Here is a 16,630-nt window from a genome sequence, read left to right as displayed (position 1 = left end):
CCCATGCCAAAGGATAAGCCACCAAGATTCACAACAAAACCAACGGGGGTAGAGGGACTCGAAACACCAGACGCAGAATTTGAAATCGCCCCAAGGGCGAGAGGACTCGAAGTAGCCATTGTGTTATTCTTAACTAATTTGTTATCTTCATTTTAAATTGTATGGTTTGAACCAAGGATGTAGGCTCTACAGGCAAGAAGCCTCACCATTTCTCCAAGGTTCTCCCCATGGACAAACATGCTCCACTGTCAACACGGTAGAGACTAACCCATGGGATTTGAACCTAGGTTGTAGGCACTACAGGCAAGAAGCCCCACCATTTCACCAAAGGGTCATCCCCTAAATCACTTACACTCTGTTAAAAAGTTGATCAATCTTCTTTAAAACAACATTTCTCTAACCCTAAAACAAATTGATTCCTTTAAGAACGATGCTATACTATTAAATCAATGTTCAAATGTTATAAATATGATTTAAGTTTGTCTTTATATATAAGACCTCAATATATAAGTTACAAATTTCACACTTAATTATCAGCACATAATAACTAGTTGAAAGGAGTTGGTAAGTGATCTATTTTTTAATTTGAATTTTTAAGAAATACGATTTCTTCCACACCAACAAAACTCAGTTATTCTGAATCATCATCTACATATATGAGTTGAAATGACACAAATAAATTAAAAATATTTGAAGATATAAATGAAATAAAAAATCTTATTACTAGAATAAATAAAGGCCCAAAACAAAGCAAGAGCAGCAAGAGCATCCGAGTTGAACAATTTCACTATCAAATAAAATATATTACACATTTAATACTAAATATTTTGACAATCATGTTATAAGATTCTCAATTATTACTCTCTAACTCAATGATTACCCTACAACTCATTTTATTTTTAATTAATAAGATTCAACTAAGTCATTGTCTTTATATTTCATTTCTTTATATTTTGTTCTTGTCTTAGCGTTTCCAAGAAAAAAAATAACTAAATCATATTCTACTTTGTAATCTTCCACAATGACAACTAGAATTCCTTTTATTTTTATTATAGAAGTTCAAAGTCATTCTCAGTATTTTGTGCATGTACCTATGAAAGAAACAACTCTAAATCATTCTTTAACAAAGAGCATGTCTGTTTTATCTGAAGCTTCCCTGAAAAAGATGGACTAAAGTTTGCGTCAGTTGGATTTCAGAAGAGTTCCAACACAACACTAGAATTAGAATCAACTTATACCAGCTATCAACTTGAGCCATATATGATCATTCATGGCAATTCAGTTGTGAAACATCTATCCAGCCAAACTAAAACGGCCAACTAAAACGTAAACCATACGAAAGAGAGACTTAAATTTATTTATTTTAACTCTCCTCTATGAGTTGTCTAGATAGCCACCGGTATTCAGTGGATGTATCCAAAAACCAAATTCAGTATCCACTGAAGGATGATGCTATTCTAGCTCCAAAATGGTGTACGGCGCAATTAACACACGATGTTAGTCCCACTTTTCTATGGATACTGAAGGATGATTTTATGAGTTGTCTAGATAGCCACCGGTATTCAGGGGATGTATTCAAAAACCAAATTCAGTATCCACTGAAGGATGATGCTATTCTGGCTCCAAAATGGCGTACGGCGCAATTAACACACAATGTTAGTCCCTCCTTTCTATGGATACTGAAGGATGATGCTATTCTGGCTCCAAAATGGCGTACGGCGCAATTAACACATGATGTTAGTCCCACCTTTTTAAGCATAGATTTTCGATTGAATAGTTGAGATTGCATAAAACGTTGCTGACAGATTCGCCCATTTTGGAGCCAGAATAGCATCGTCCGTTCAGTATTCAGTGGATGTATCCAAAACAATTTGGAGGTAAAACCAGAACCGTAGGAGATGTAGGTAGGTATACAGGGTGTCATATAACACCAAACTAGACTCTTTTGTCACAGAAATAATCATATTCCAGTTGGAATATTAAAAAGCCATTCAAAGTCCAATCCATGGTTGTCATACACTTGGAAAAGGCTGGATCACACAATATCACATGATAGCTAGAGCCCTAATCATTAGGTAGCCAGTGATAGGAAATGGCGGGGGCCCACCTTGTTATTAAATATGTTTATGTTTATAGTTGACCCAAAGTTTGTGAGCCTCTTGAGATTTATTAAAGCGATTACTTAATGCGCACATTCAAAGCATGCTATAAGAATACCATAACATTGACAAAAGAATCCAATGAGCAGTGCACCCAAACAAAAAAAAAATATAGTATTCCCACTCCACCCACTTAATGATTGGAGTTCAATGGATTCACCTCTGCAAGAGAACAATGGAATCACCTCAGTTGTAGTTATAAAAACCATATGGAATCATCTCTGCAAAACCTTCAGAACAGGTTTAGTTAGAAACACCACCTTTTATCGTTTTTTTCCAATTTCTATATTATTTTCCTTGTTTAGTTAGGCGGGTGCTTCAAAGTTTAGAGCTAGAGGAGCAGCTATTCTGACAATTAAACATCAAGGTAGATGATAAATCATTTCTGGATTTAACTATCAGATATTGTGACAATTAAACATCAAGGTTGGTGATAAATCATTTCTGGATTTAACTGTCTGATTTGTTTAGTGCCAACATTTCGACTGTGATTCCATCATCAGGATGGTAGAGAGCTAGAGGGGTAGAATCAGACAGCTAAATCCAGAAACAACATATGACTATTAGTACGGACTGTAGATCAGGGAGCAGGATAGTAGAGAGCTAGAGAGCTAGAGTAGAAACAGACAGTTAAATCCAGAAACAATATATGACTATTATCATGGACTGTAGATCAGGGAGCCCGTGACTATTATCATGGACTGGAAATCTAATGTCTTTAATCAAGGCGGGTTTTAAACCCCATTCATCCTTTGATCAATCAAAACGAGCAAGATTTGAAAAGAATCGAAGTGAGTGGATTAATTACAAATTAACATTCAAAGAATCATTGTTTCTTTTATTTGCAGTGCTCATTACTTTGTCCAGAGCACATTGATTGGTAAGGAAGATGCAGCTCTCCCTTACCACAGGAGACAATCCTATTTTATGTAACAAAACTCACCTTATCAAACAAATCTCAAACTAGCAATCATGTGGATATAATGATGATTGGGACCAGCCTATTAGAGAACGATTGGTACTAATTAAAATCCCAACTCCTCATCAGCTACTTATACATTCTGACTAATAATTGTTGTAGCTCATCTGCAAAAAGTCCTAGGCATCTATTTGATCAACAATGCATAAATCCTTTTAAGTTCTCCTTTTAAGTTCTCGGGCATACTGGAAGAGGGGCCCTCAAGCTCATCATCTTCTTTTAATCATCAAGGCAGGTTTTAAACTCTATTCATCCTTTAAAGATTTTTCCATATAGAGACCATGCATATCAAATCTCTATAAGATTTTCATTGTTTACTTAGACTGGAGCTGTTAAGCAGGTATTGTGACTGATGTTAAACATCAATGCAGGTTTTAAGCCCCATTCATCCTTTACAGATTTTTCCATACAGAGACCGTGCACATCATGCAGTTTCTCAGAAGACCCTAAAGATTCCAAGTGATAATTGAGCCCAAAAACATGTGAGGAACGAAATAAATGCAATTAAATCATATACCCACCCACTTGCTTTAGAGAGCTTGGTGAATTCACTTTAGCTTAGTTAAAGAATCAATCAAAAACAAGAGCAAGATTTGAAAAGAATCGAAGTGAATGGATTAATTACATATTAACATTCAAAGAATCGTTATTCTTTTATTTGCAGTGCTCATCACTTTGTCCAGAGCACACTGATTGATGAGGAAGATGCAGCTCTCCCTCACCACAGGAAACAATCCTGTTTTATGTAACAAAACTCACCTTATCAAACAAATCTGACAGACTCTAGCAATCATGTGAATATAATGATGATTGGGCCCATCCTATTAGAGAACAATTGGTACTACTTAAAAATCACACCTCATTGGCTACTAATACATTCTGACTAATAACTTGTGTAGCTCATGGGGTTATACCCACTGCAAAAAGTCCTAGACATCTATTTGATCAACAATGCATAAATCCTTTTAAGTTCTCAGGCTTTCTGCAACAGGCCCTCGAGCTCATCATCTTGTTTTAAGCATATATCGACATAATGGATTTGCATATTCTTTATCTTTTCCAGTGGTAGATATTTGCCCTAGAGAAACCTGCAAAATCAAATTTGTATTGTTAATAAGCATCATTGCAATACACCAGATCTTCTCTGCATTTCTTATAACATGATGGAAAAGAAATATTCAACAGCTATTGAGGCAAGCATCCATGGATCTTAATGGATTATGCAATATTACTTTCTAAAATCAGAATCGTCATATATTCCAAAACAAACTGGCTACAAGCAAACAAATGAAATTGGCTTCTAAGAATCATATACAGTGTAAGTGATTTGAGCTTGACACCGCAGCAATATGAACATTCTAAGATCCAAATTGCTGGAAACAAAAGAAGAAATAAATGCAACAAGTAACACTAGTAAGTGCAAGAAGATATTACATACACACAGTACTGACTCAAGGTACGTCATAATATTGTAGCAAATAATAAAAGGCATACACAAAGAGTCACCTAATGTCTATAGCCAAACGTAATGCTAATAGGTTCATAATCTAGCAAACATACATTTAACATTAGAGTGGATTCCTCGACCTAAGCACTTTCTTTACTCTGCCTTTGGGACCTAAAGACTGCTATTGAATTGGTAATAAGAGAGATGTCTTAAAGACTCAAAATTTAACCACTCTAGTGGCACTCTTGTTGGGTGCCTATGTTTCAAAATATTTGCAAGGGATTTGGCCAGAGGTAGCAACTATGAGCCTTCTTAAACATGCAAACTCAATCAGAGCCATCCATAAAAGCCTTTAAAAATTCCAAAATTATAAGCATTTATAGTTGTTCAAACTCCCACAGATCTAATACAGATCTATTTTTATTTTTTGCATTCTAGGTGGAGCCTAGCCCGAAAGTAGTGACAGAGATGTTTGTAATCAGAGAAGTTGCAAATTGATTTTTAACACCAATGATTTCCTTTTAATGTATTTACCTGAACTTTCTGTTACTAAGGCAGTTCTATGAAAATAACTTCATGAATAGATACATGCATATCAAATCAAATCATGGACTCCACCTCTTACCATGCGAGATCAAAAAGATAACCCAATGTGACCAATCTAATAAAATAAAGCCACTTAATAAAACTTCCCACAAGGAATCCAACTTTAACAAAAAAAGATTAAACATTTGAGGGAAGAGAGAGATGCTTACTTAAATGATACGCAATTATTGACAACTGGACACAAATGAAATCCCACCAACCCTCTCGAACAAACCGCATACAGCTCCAAGAAGACGTCCTGTACATCCACACCAATTAGATCATAATCAGAAATACCCTTTGGGTAACATAAGAAGGTTAGAAGCAAATAGACTGCTAACAGAAATTCCAAATTCAAAAAAATGTTTGAAAGATCGATAAAGCATCCGCGCAATGCTCAAATATAGATATCAACTACAACAGTAAACCAACAAATACCACAAATGTACATTTACTAAATGCAAAACCAAATATTTTCGGTCGTTTAATCTGTACTCGCAGATAGGGATTTAGCCCATCGATACATTGTTAGCTAAAAACCCTATTCTGGGGAATATCATGAGAGATCTAAGAGATTCTCAGCAATCCTGCAAAAAATAGCAGGGTGAGGTGACTGCAGAGGCTAGCTTGAAAACATTGTTTTAAATGCCGGCATGCATCATCTCCACCGAATATAGTGTGTGAAAAATAAAATGCTTCAAATTCAGCCACATCAATTTAGTTTTTTAATCCCGCGTCATTATCTTATTACAATCAAATGCAAAAACAGAACCACTACATTACTCCAAATAACATTAGAACCAAAATCTGAATATGACTAAGAAAGCCATACCTCTGGTGTGGTTGGTAGTTTTAACCTGTGTCTTTTCTTCCTCCAACTTCCTTCCTTTTGTCTTTTTAATCTCTTCAGCTGGGTACAAAACCTTATCAATCCCCTGAACCGAGATTCTGCCATCAATGTAGATATCATGATCATACAAATGGGCAGAATGCTCTCCGTCACCAAACAACACGGTCCCATCTGCTTCTGTAGCTGTTATCTTGTGAGGAACCCTCAGGGTATCATACTTAATCTTCCCAAACCTTCTTACAGCATTGTACATGCTCTCCTCAGTCTGATATTCTGGGATAATGTGGTAATATACGATCTGTTCGGGGGCACCAGGTTCACTGAGCTGATCTGTTGTAAGCTTGCCCAGGGCCTCATCATTGGGTGCAAGAACAGTAACCCTATAGCCCTCCGAAACAATCTTCGCCACCTCAGTGGCCAATGAAGTGAGATTCACCAGAATGTCAGCCAATTCGTTGTAGCCACCGTAGTGAACTAATGTGTGAATAAAGTCCTTGACTTGTGCCTCTCCATCAAACCAATGGTGACCTGTTCCGGGACCAGGGGCAGGTGCAGGAGCAAGTGAAGGGGCAGAGGCCATGGCATAATAAATTGAGTGCTCCGGAGTGTAATCATCCTTTGTAGAAGCAGCTTTTTTTGTGGACTTAATGTTCCTAGGATCCACAACAGGAGCCCCCTGTGGAATAACAGCCAAAGCCTCTCTTCTCCACTGATTAAAATCATCCTGCACTGACTTGGGTATCAGCATTTTGTCAATGCCATGAATAACACCATCGGGCCTAATGACTGCATTGGGGTGAGATATGGAAGCCAGATCTACACTCTTCTTACCCCCCTTTTCAGACAACCTCAGCCCATCCTTGGCCAGTGTCTGATGCACCTTGTTCCCCCATTGCTCTGCAACAATCCTGCGAGGCACAACATGAAACATAAGCAGTTTCTGCAGTGACTTGAGATTCCCAGGCTCATGCAAAAACTGCTTGAACTCAGGATCCAACTTCCTCTCCAAGACAGCATTTTGGGGCGCAAAGATTGTAATATTGCTGCTACCCACAACCTCTTCCAAAGGCTGCAAAAGCAATGCCTTTTCTACAAGCTCAGCCAGTTCAGTATAATGAGAATCCAACAATGCAACCAATACTGAGTTGGAGCTGATTGCTGGTTGAGAGGACGAACCCAATGTCGACCCAACTGAAGCCTGTGCATCTGAAGACAACCCAGATGAAGATTTCTCCACCTTCTGCACTGCAGAAACCTCTGATGCTACAATAAGAACAACCAGACAAAGACCCAAAACACCAGATCTCAGACAATCCATTGAGAAAAACAATTTTTGGGTCTACAAAAAACACAAATGGGTGTATAGATCTGTGACCGAGAGTTTCAACTTAATGTCACTCAAGATGATTGCAGCCTCCGCTGCAGACTACTTGAAAACCCCCACCTTTACCGTGAATTCAGAGACGGTGGTTGTGAGCACACGGCATGGTTATAAAATGCATTTGAATTAGCACTTCAGATCCGGTGTGTGTTAAATTAAATTCCGACAGGCTGGTTGTGGGGTCACCCCAAATCATATGTGCTGACTTATACTCCAACTCTCCTCCTTCGCCAGCTGCTTTGCTTTTGACCCATCAAAGCGGGTGACTTGTCACTCTCTGCAACTGTAAAACTTGCCAATTTTTTATTCATTTATAAAATTCACGACCAAAATAATTTGTCGCTGTCGACCGACACTCTAGACATAAACCGTCTAATTTTCCCGGCAGCCGTGAGTAATACACCGACCTTACCTATCTTTAGTGTACAGACGAACGCACCGTAAATGAGGAAAACAGCAGAATACATTGAATTTTAACATCTACCCTGAATGAGAAATACAATCACAATCCACCTGTTGCCGCACTGTGGTTGTTGGTGCGCATTTTGAGGATTTAATTAACATAAATGCATGGCCACAGTAGTACTGTATTTAGTTTATTATTGTTTTTAAAGTTTGGCAGGTCCATTTATATATGGTTTCTGGTAGCGGTGAAACTATGTGTTTTTACGCTTTGTACTGTACTGATCTGCTTTGGAGAAAGGCAAAACCTCTCTGGCTTAAGACCCACCTCGGAAAGTACAGTTCGGTGACAACTACTGTCACGAGTAGTCCCAAGTAAACCTTCTAGTCAGGGGACAACATGGACAGCTACAATTGGTGCTCTTGTTTTCTTTTGGGGTCTCTAGAGAAGAAAAGAGGGGAGTTTCTCTTGAGAAATAAAAATGTTTTTGGGTAAAGTTTGTTTTATCATAGGGGGAGAGCACCATTAGCTACTAGTAGTGTGTATTCTTTAGTTTTTTGGGATCATAATTGGTCTATTCGTGCATGACTATTTTTTGGGACATAATTGGTCTATTTGTGCATGACTATTGGGATACTTGTGTCTGGGAAGTATTGGCAATTTTAAATAAATGGTTATTGGGGCATCTTTAAGTAGGTATCAAGCAACACGTTGAAATGTATACTTTTTGACCCTTGCATGCATAACAGATCTCGTACGCATCATTACTACTTAGAAGCCAAGTCGCATACAAAGACAACCAAAAAAAAACATCAAAAATATGTATGCGCAAAGCTAGCTATAATGGCTACTTAAGGGTGGGGTCTTGGCTCGATTGGCTAAAGTATCATGTTGCAAGCACGAGGTCCAATCTCCCTCCCTCGTCTTCATGGTATAGTAGAGCATGTCACGTCAACATGTGAAAAAGGTTTATCGAATGCATGTAGTTTATAAGGGGCTACTCAATTTCAATATCTTAAAAAGTGTGTGTGTGTGTGTGTGTGTGTAGATTAACGTGTAGAATAAGTTTTTTGTAATCATATTATTTTGCACATGGAAAAGGACTACATATTGTTGATTTTCCCAGGTTTTATTGGATGTATTTTAATGTATATATCTGATTCAATCTGATACTTGCATTCTTGGAATTCTATTTGTTCTCAAATTGAATAACATTATACTATATATATATATATATATATATATATATATATATATATATATATATATATATATATATATATATATATATATATATATATATATATATATATATATATATATATTCCTTTGGAGAGGCATGTCCTTGAACGGACATGTCTCTCCTTTATTTATAATAATTTAATCAATATTATAATGTTTCATCAATCAATTATTAATTTAGAATAATATAATAGATTAATATTGAATATTAAATTTCATATGATTAATAATAATATAATAATATAACATAATAATATATTATTATTAATCAACATATATTATATGTATTCTAAATGATCATTCGACTGAAGCTACAAACATTAACACTCCCTCTTAGCTAGGGAGGATGATCAGACAAAATGTGTAGTGATCTCCCACGTCAACACTTATGGCCCTCACCAGAGCTACACAAAACATAATTAACACTCCCTCTTAGCTAGGGAAGATAAAATCAATGCAAATGCATTAAGTCTAGATTAATTATGGAATAGAGAAAATATTGTCTCACTATGATATCAGGAAGTATGGTATAAACAAGAATATCAAGGCACATGATATTCACCATAACTCAAAAATGTCATCTCATGATATTGGGAGTATTTGCATCAACCATATGATGCTCATCACAGGGGACCATAGTATCAAGGTGTGAATTTGCCTCCATCGGTGATTCTATTCACAAGCTCTTGCGTGGATTGCCTCTGTCGGCGATTCTATCCATAAGCTCTTGTGTGGATTGCCTCAGTCGACGATTCTATCCATGAGCTCTCACATGGATTGCCTCAGTCGGTGATTCAATCCATAAGCTCTCGCGTGGATTGCCTCAATCGGCGATTCTATCCACAAGCTCTCACGTGGATTGCCTCAGTCGGCAATTCTATCCATGAGCTCTCACGTGGATTGCCTCAGTCGGCAATTCTATCCACAAGCTCTTAAGTGGATTGCCTTAGTCGGCAATTCTATCCACAAGCTCTTACGTGGATTGCCTCAGTCGGTGATTCTACCCACAAGCTTTTACGTGGATTGCCTTAGTCGGTGATTTTATCCATGATCTCTCACGTGGATTGCCTCAGTCGGCAATTCTATCCACAAGCTCAAGTTATTGTAAGATCGTCACCTTCCAATAACCTCAAAAATACAAGTGGAAATCATTTGGAAGTTGTCACTTCCTTATGATTTACACAGGGCCCATAAGGCATTAAATGATTTCATTAGTATAATAATCAACTGATTCAAGTTTTACCTCATAAGTGTTTCACCTTCAATAGTGAAAATCCCTCTCAATCACTATGATTGAAATTGTCACAAGTTGATTGAACCATCTACTCCCTTCGAAGCTCAAGTTCTTGTATCAACCTCTTGTCCTCTTTTGAAATGTCAGACTCCCTCTGCATCTGGTCTCAATCATCAATCCGTTTATAAGCATCAATTTATTTCTCCCTTTAATTCAATTTTATCGTGCTTTCGTCCTAAAGGTATGTCAGAGAGAGATTACAAATAGCTCATAAACTAAATTATCTCAAACAGAAATACCAATGATAGAAGCATACAAGATTTTACTAGCCAATATTATAGCATAAATTACAAACTCAATAATTCATGTGCCTTAATAAAACATGGAATACTTATCTTAAGTTTAAAACATTTCCTTTCATAAGGTGATCCCATATAAGAAATATCACGCATGAATCATCTCTCATCATAATTCCCTTTGAATGATATAGAACATTTTCATAATTTTGATCAACACTTTCATTATGATCTGCCACACACAGTCGTTAATAACTTTTTCAATTTACCACATTTATCCAATCTCTTCGGTGAGATGTTATAAAATCTAATTACAAACATTTCCTCCAAGTTATAGCCAGATCCAACGGTTAAAACAAAAGTTATGACATTTTTCCCAAAACTGCTAACCCTAGGTAGGGTTTCAAGTGACCTGCACCAAAGTCGTCATATCTTGCACAAAACTGAATCAAATTTGATGAGATAAACATATTTGAAAACTAGAAATGTAGATCTTTCCATCCATATATTATAGTCCTCATTTTGAGGCCAACCAAGAGCCGTACAATGGCATATTTCAGACTGAAAATTCTAAAAAAAACTGAATTCTCCAACCCTCTCCAACCTCCAAATTAAACTTCACAGGCCTGAGCTCTTATACCATGTTGATTTTCCCAGGTTTTATTGGATGTATTTTAATGTATATATCTGATTCAATCTAATACTTGCATTCTTGGAATTCTATGTGTTCTCAAATTGAATAACATTATACTATATATATTCCTTTGGAGAGGCATGTCCTTGAACAGACATGTCTCTCCTTTAATTATAATAATTTAATCAATATTATAATGTTATCAATCAATTATTAATTTAGAATAATATAATAGATTAATATTGAATATTAAATTTCATATGATTAATAATAATATAATAATATAACATAATAATATATTATTATTAATCAACATATATTATATGTATTTTAAATGATCATTCGACTGAAGCTACAAACATTAACACATATATGAAGTGTGTATGTGTGCCTCTATCTTTGTAAGAGTGAAAACTATACCCATTTTCATTTAGTTTTGGACCTATTTTGAAGGAATGGTTGAATAGAATCACATATTGCCAAATTTGGCTTATTCCTCGGTATCTCTATTAATTCTTACTTGCATATGTTTTCGTGTATTCAACTTTATCTTATACACATTTATATTTTTTCATAATATAATAATAATTAATGATAAAGATTAATGTGAAGAATAAGTGATTTGTAATTAGATTATTTTGTATATTGAAAAAGACTGCACAAAATTTGGTTTGTTATTGGCATCTACATCAATTGTTTTCAATTACATATATGAAGTGAGTGTCTTTATCTTTGTAACAGTGGAATTTGTATAGCTATGCCCATTTTCATTTAGTTTTGGATCTATTTTGGAGGAATGGTCGAATAAAATCACAATTTTGACAAATAGTGTACCTTTGTATACAACTTGGCTTATTCCCCGCTATATCTGTTCATTCTTTCTTGCATATCTTTTAGTGTATTCAACCTTATTTTATACACATTTACATTTTTCATAAAATAATAATAATAAATGATAAAGATTAACGTGTAGAATAAGTTATTTGTAATTACATTATTTTGTATATGGAAAAAGACTACACAAAATTTGGTGCGTTATTGTCATCTATATAATTGTTTTCAATTACATATATGAAGTGTCATTATCTTTGTAACGGTGGAATTTGTATATCTATACCCATTTTCATTTAGTTTTGGATCTATTTTGAAGGAATGATCGAATACAATCACATGTTAACAAGTAGTGTACATTATTATAGAGTTTGTCTTATTCCCCATTATCCCTATTCATTCTTACTTGCATATGTTTCCATGTATTCAAACTTATTTTAGACACATTTACATTTTTTCATACATTTGTCTTGTTATAAGCCCAAAACTTCTATGTAATTATTTATGATCTTGTGATTTACATTTCTTTGTTCTTAATCAATGCCTATAGTACTCAAATTTAATCTAGAGGGGTTTAAGATTGCCCCAAATTCAATTTTTAAGATTCAAATTCCCTACATTTTCCTACTATTCATTAAGTGTTAACTTGGTACACGTGTGTCACTTTAAGCTATGTCTTACTATTTTAAGGCATTCATTCGTGTAAGTAAACACATAAAGGAACATATGAGAATCATCAAAATTACAAGAAACAAGCATTATAGGAACACTTGGTAATGGAGCTTTAAGAGAATTCATTACATCAAAATTTGCATATAGGTTATTTATATAGTCATGTGTTCTCTTCCAATATTGCCCTATGCATTGTCTTAGAGAGGGATGCTAATCTTTTAAGCCACTTTTGGTGCATATTGTGCAAGACGTTGGGCACACAACTAATATTTATGCATACCATCAATAAACAAGTTGTCATGCATGTGTAGTTAACATTGGTGTAGGAAATATCTTAAGAATTTTGGTATGAGATAGACCAACATAGCAGGATACTTTGTTGGTGCAAACTGGATTTGTATTCAACAACTCAATGGATAATTCTCTAGGCAGGAGCCCTTTTCAAATTATTTATGGGACAGACATCACTCAAAGGTGTCACAAACTTGTTGAGCGTACTTAGGGAAGAATGCATTAGTTTGGATGCAAAATACTTTACACAATATATGTAAGAGGTGCATGCGAAAGTAAAGAAGCATTTGGAGAGAAGCAATAGTGTGTATAACACAAATGTGGATGAGCATAGAAAACAAAAGACTTGACATAGAAGGTGATTCAATCATGGCATATTGAGGAAGGAAATATTCCCAAGAGGAACATATAATAAGTTGAAGCCAAAGAGGATTGGCCCTTATTTTGTGCAACATATAATTTTGTGGTGTCTTCTTTTTCATAGTATATGTTCTTTCCCTGATTTACTTTTGAAGACCATCATAAATCCCAATGTCAAAGTACTCCCTCTTTTAGTGATTACATTGTGTACACTACCTAAGTGTCATCTTCCTCCTTCTCATGACTCACAAGTTATGCTTCCTCTTCTACATATTTATTGTGTTATATCTATTGTATGTGGTCGAGATGACAATGTATCAATACCCTTGTGCTTTTTCTATGTCTATTTGTTCGAGAGGACTATGTTGTTGTAGCGTCATAAATTGTACACCCTAAATTAGGGTTGTCCAATTCCACACTTAGGTTATCACCCGCCTTAGTGTGTCTTGTTGTTTTTTTCATTTACAAGATTTATTTAAGCATTTAATTATTGTAAAGGGGAAAATTTGATTTGGCAATTTGCAACATAGAAGGAGAAATCGCCAAATCAATTTTTGCTTTGGGGGAGGAATTTCTTTTACATTCAAAAGAGGGGAGGAATCCACTAGATTCAATCACAAATTAGATATGGACTGAATACTAAATGGAATGATTAATTATGATGTGTTTTTCCCTCTTTTGTAAGTTGAAATGTTGATTTAGGGTAAAGTGTTGAAATTAAAGATAGAACTGAGAAAATACTAAGCTATAGGTTCAGGATTTTGTCACACACCTAGATCTAAGTAATATAAATTGTTTCGGATCTGCCTTGCGAAAATGCCCCGAAAAAGCAGGGATCGTGGTGCTGCCTCTTGGTCCTCTAAATTTTGTATGCATCAAAAAGGGTTGTTCCATCTCTGCGTTTGAAGCTTATTTCCAGAAGTACAATTGTGCACATGTTTTCTGCACACAGAAAGAAAGGGGAAAAAGGTTGGGAATAGGGGTATGCCTAAGTCAAACCCCGATTGAGAATGAACCTTGAATGAAATATTGCAAATGATTAAAATAAAATGATGGAAATGTATACCTGTAGATCTGCAATGAATGATGGTGATTCTTTGCTTCTCAAATGTAACCACATATGTTGTATGAAATGGCATGAACATGGCAAACCCTTGATCACTCACACATGCTTGCAAATGAATGATGTAATGTTACTCCACAATGTACATATGAAGAATAAGCATCCTCGAAGACCTCTATAAATGCTTGATGATGAATGTTCAATGCTTGAATGCTTGATTGCTTGACTATAGTTCTCATTGCCTTATGCCTGCTATTCTTGTATCCCCAAATGAGAGGGGAAGACCTCCTTATATACTTTCCTGTCGTCAAACATATTAATTTTCCGACATAGGCTGACATGAAGCAAGTTTTCCCACTCAAATTTGAGATGGGTCTAAGGGTCCAAATTAGGCCTTGATTAGGGAGGACCATGGCATGGCACCATGGTCCAGTGAGGATCAACCAAGGTGCCATGCCCTAGTCCTACCCCAAATTGGGTCAGGGTTAAGGGGGCCCAACAAGCTACAAGATGAAAGTATGATGTTTATTGCATGGCAGAGGCATAAATAGGTCTAGATCAAGCATGAGGATGAGAACACTAAGGTGAGGGCCCCAAATGCGGTCAAAATTGCAAAGGGTGTAATTTTAGGACGCTACAATCTTAAGGCATCTCTCATCAATTCACATATTATAAAATTAGGCCCTTAAACCTAAGCGCGACCCTTTTTATTCTCTTTTAATTAATCCTAATAAAGTCCTAATTTCAATCTTCAAAGCACATTTTTACATATCTAAACACCTTTTATTGACCTAGCATGTTGTATTTGACTTTATAATCACGATATCTCGCATCCCTAGAAATTTAGAAAAAAGTTGGTTGGACTGGTATACCCACCATTCTAGTCCCAACTTTTTCTCCCCAAATTTTGGGAGCTTAATTTGGCAGTATTATAATATTTAAATCCCACTTTGTGTCAATTTTCATCAATTCTAAGTCAGCCTATAATCAAAATTAAAGTTATATATAACATTTTCTTTCCCTCATTTGACGATCTAAACCTAGCAATTGAAGGAGATCCTTGTGTGAAGTGAAAGTACATATTTTATGTGAAGTCTACAATCCACAAATTCATCATTCATCAAGTCTTAATCAACCATGGAAGCTTAGGATATATTGAAGAATAATAAGGAGATCATCGACTGTTGATTAGCTTGTACCTCTCCTTAGGGTTTGGTATGGTTTCGTGTTATTTTCATATCTCTATGTAAGTTTTTTAGATCTAGACATTATTGATTTTTATATTTATATTATTGCTATAGATATACATTGGATTTCTGGTTTGAAGCATTTAGATTATGTTCATTTAAGGTTTTTACCCAAAACACGAGGTAGGACTCTAGTTTACGAACACATGAGATTTTAGGGCACACACACTTCTCAATATTACATTGGCTATTTGTGGAGGTGGAAATTACCAAAACAAGGGGTTTGACTAAGGCAAAACCCTATATAGCCACAAACACGCCACTTTTTAGATTGTAGGCACAGGTACAAGTTTCCATCAGAGTTGGAAGTTTCTAGGAAGTCTCAATTGGCAGTCACAGATCCATTTGTAGAATCAGGGACTGGATCTCCTGGACCGGAGCACCCAATGCCCTAGTCCTCTCTATTTAGGTGCAAATTTTGGCAGATAGGGCTCAAACCACCTCAATTTGTAGATTCCTAGTTTGCAAATCAGTACAATCATTGGGACCAGAGCACCCAACACCCTAGTCCCGCCAATTCAACCTCAATTTTGGAAATCAAATGCACATCATAATTCTATTCTCAGATCTATACTTGTTGTCTCATTTTGGTTCGGTTATCAGTCTGTTATTATTGTTGTTCTAGTTGCTTTCATTCATCTTATTAGCATAGCTTTACATTTCCCTACATTTAGCTCATTCCCTTTTATGTCAGTGAAGGAATAGAAACCCTAAAAGTATTCCTTGGCTCTCTTTCACAAGAGTAAAGTCAAAGTGGATCACTTCCTTAGGCTCTGTCATATTCCAATGTATGAATGAAGGTGGGATTAGGACCTAATCTACCCGATTCCATTTTCATGCATCATAGTTGTAAGCATGTTTAGCTACTAAAATTACTTCTTCATATAGTTTTTATTTCATTTTGTCACTTATAAATCCATGGCCAATGTATCTACTCAATGTTTCGTTCTCAAATC

General features: G+C 35.8%; 1 protein-coding gene across 1 annotated transcript; it reads right to left on the bottom strand.

The window, feature by feature from the left end:
• Positions 1–3,730: 3,730 nt before the first annotated feature.
• On the bottom strand, positions 3,731–7,622 carry LOC131054612 (fasciclin-like arabinogalactan protein 17). Its single transcript, XM_057989155.2, has 3 exons — positions 6,003–7,622; positions 5,341–5,429; positions 3,731–4,226 (listed from the first exon to the last, which is right to left on the bottom strand). Exons 1-2 carry the CDS (start codon positions 7,336–7,338, stop codon positions 5,356–5,358), a joined length of 1,410 nt encoding a protein of 469 aa, XP_057845138.2. The 5' UTR covers positions 7,339–7,622; the 3' UTR covers positions 3,731–4,226; positions 5,341–5,355.
• Positions 7,623–16,630: the final 9,008 nt, after the last annotated feature.

This window comes from Cryptomeria japonica, chromosome 6 (genome assembly GCF_030272615.1).
Source record: "Cryptomeria japonica chromosome 6, Sugi_1.0, whole genome shotgun sequence".
Classification (NCBI taxonomy): Eukaryota; Viridiplantae; Streptophyta; class Pinopsida; order Cupressales; family Cupressaceae; genus Cryptomeria; species Cryptomeria japonica.
Note: the sequence above shows the minus strand (reverse complement) of the source record. Positions and strands in the feature narration are given on the sequence as shown.

Coding starts and splice junctions, on each gene's coding strand:
- LOC131054612 (XM_057989155.2), bottom strand. CDS start 7,338: ATGGATTGTCTGAGATCTGGTGTTTTGGGTCTTTGTCTGGTTGTTCTT. Junction 5,430..6,002: donor AACTACCAACCACACCAGAG/GTATGGCTTTCT, acceptor GTGGATGTACAG/GACGTCTTCTTGGAGCTGTA.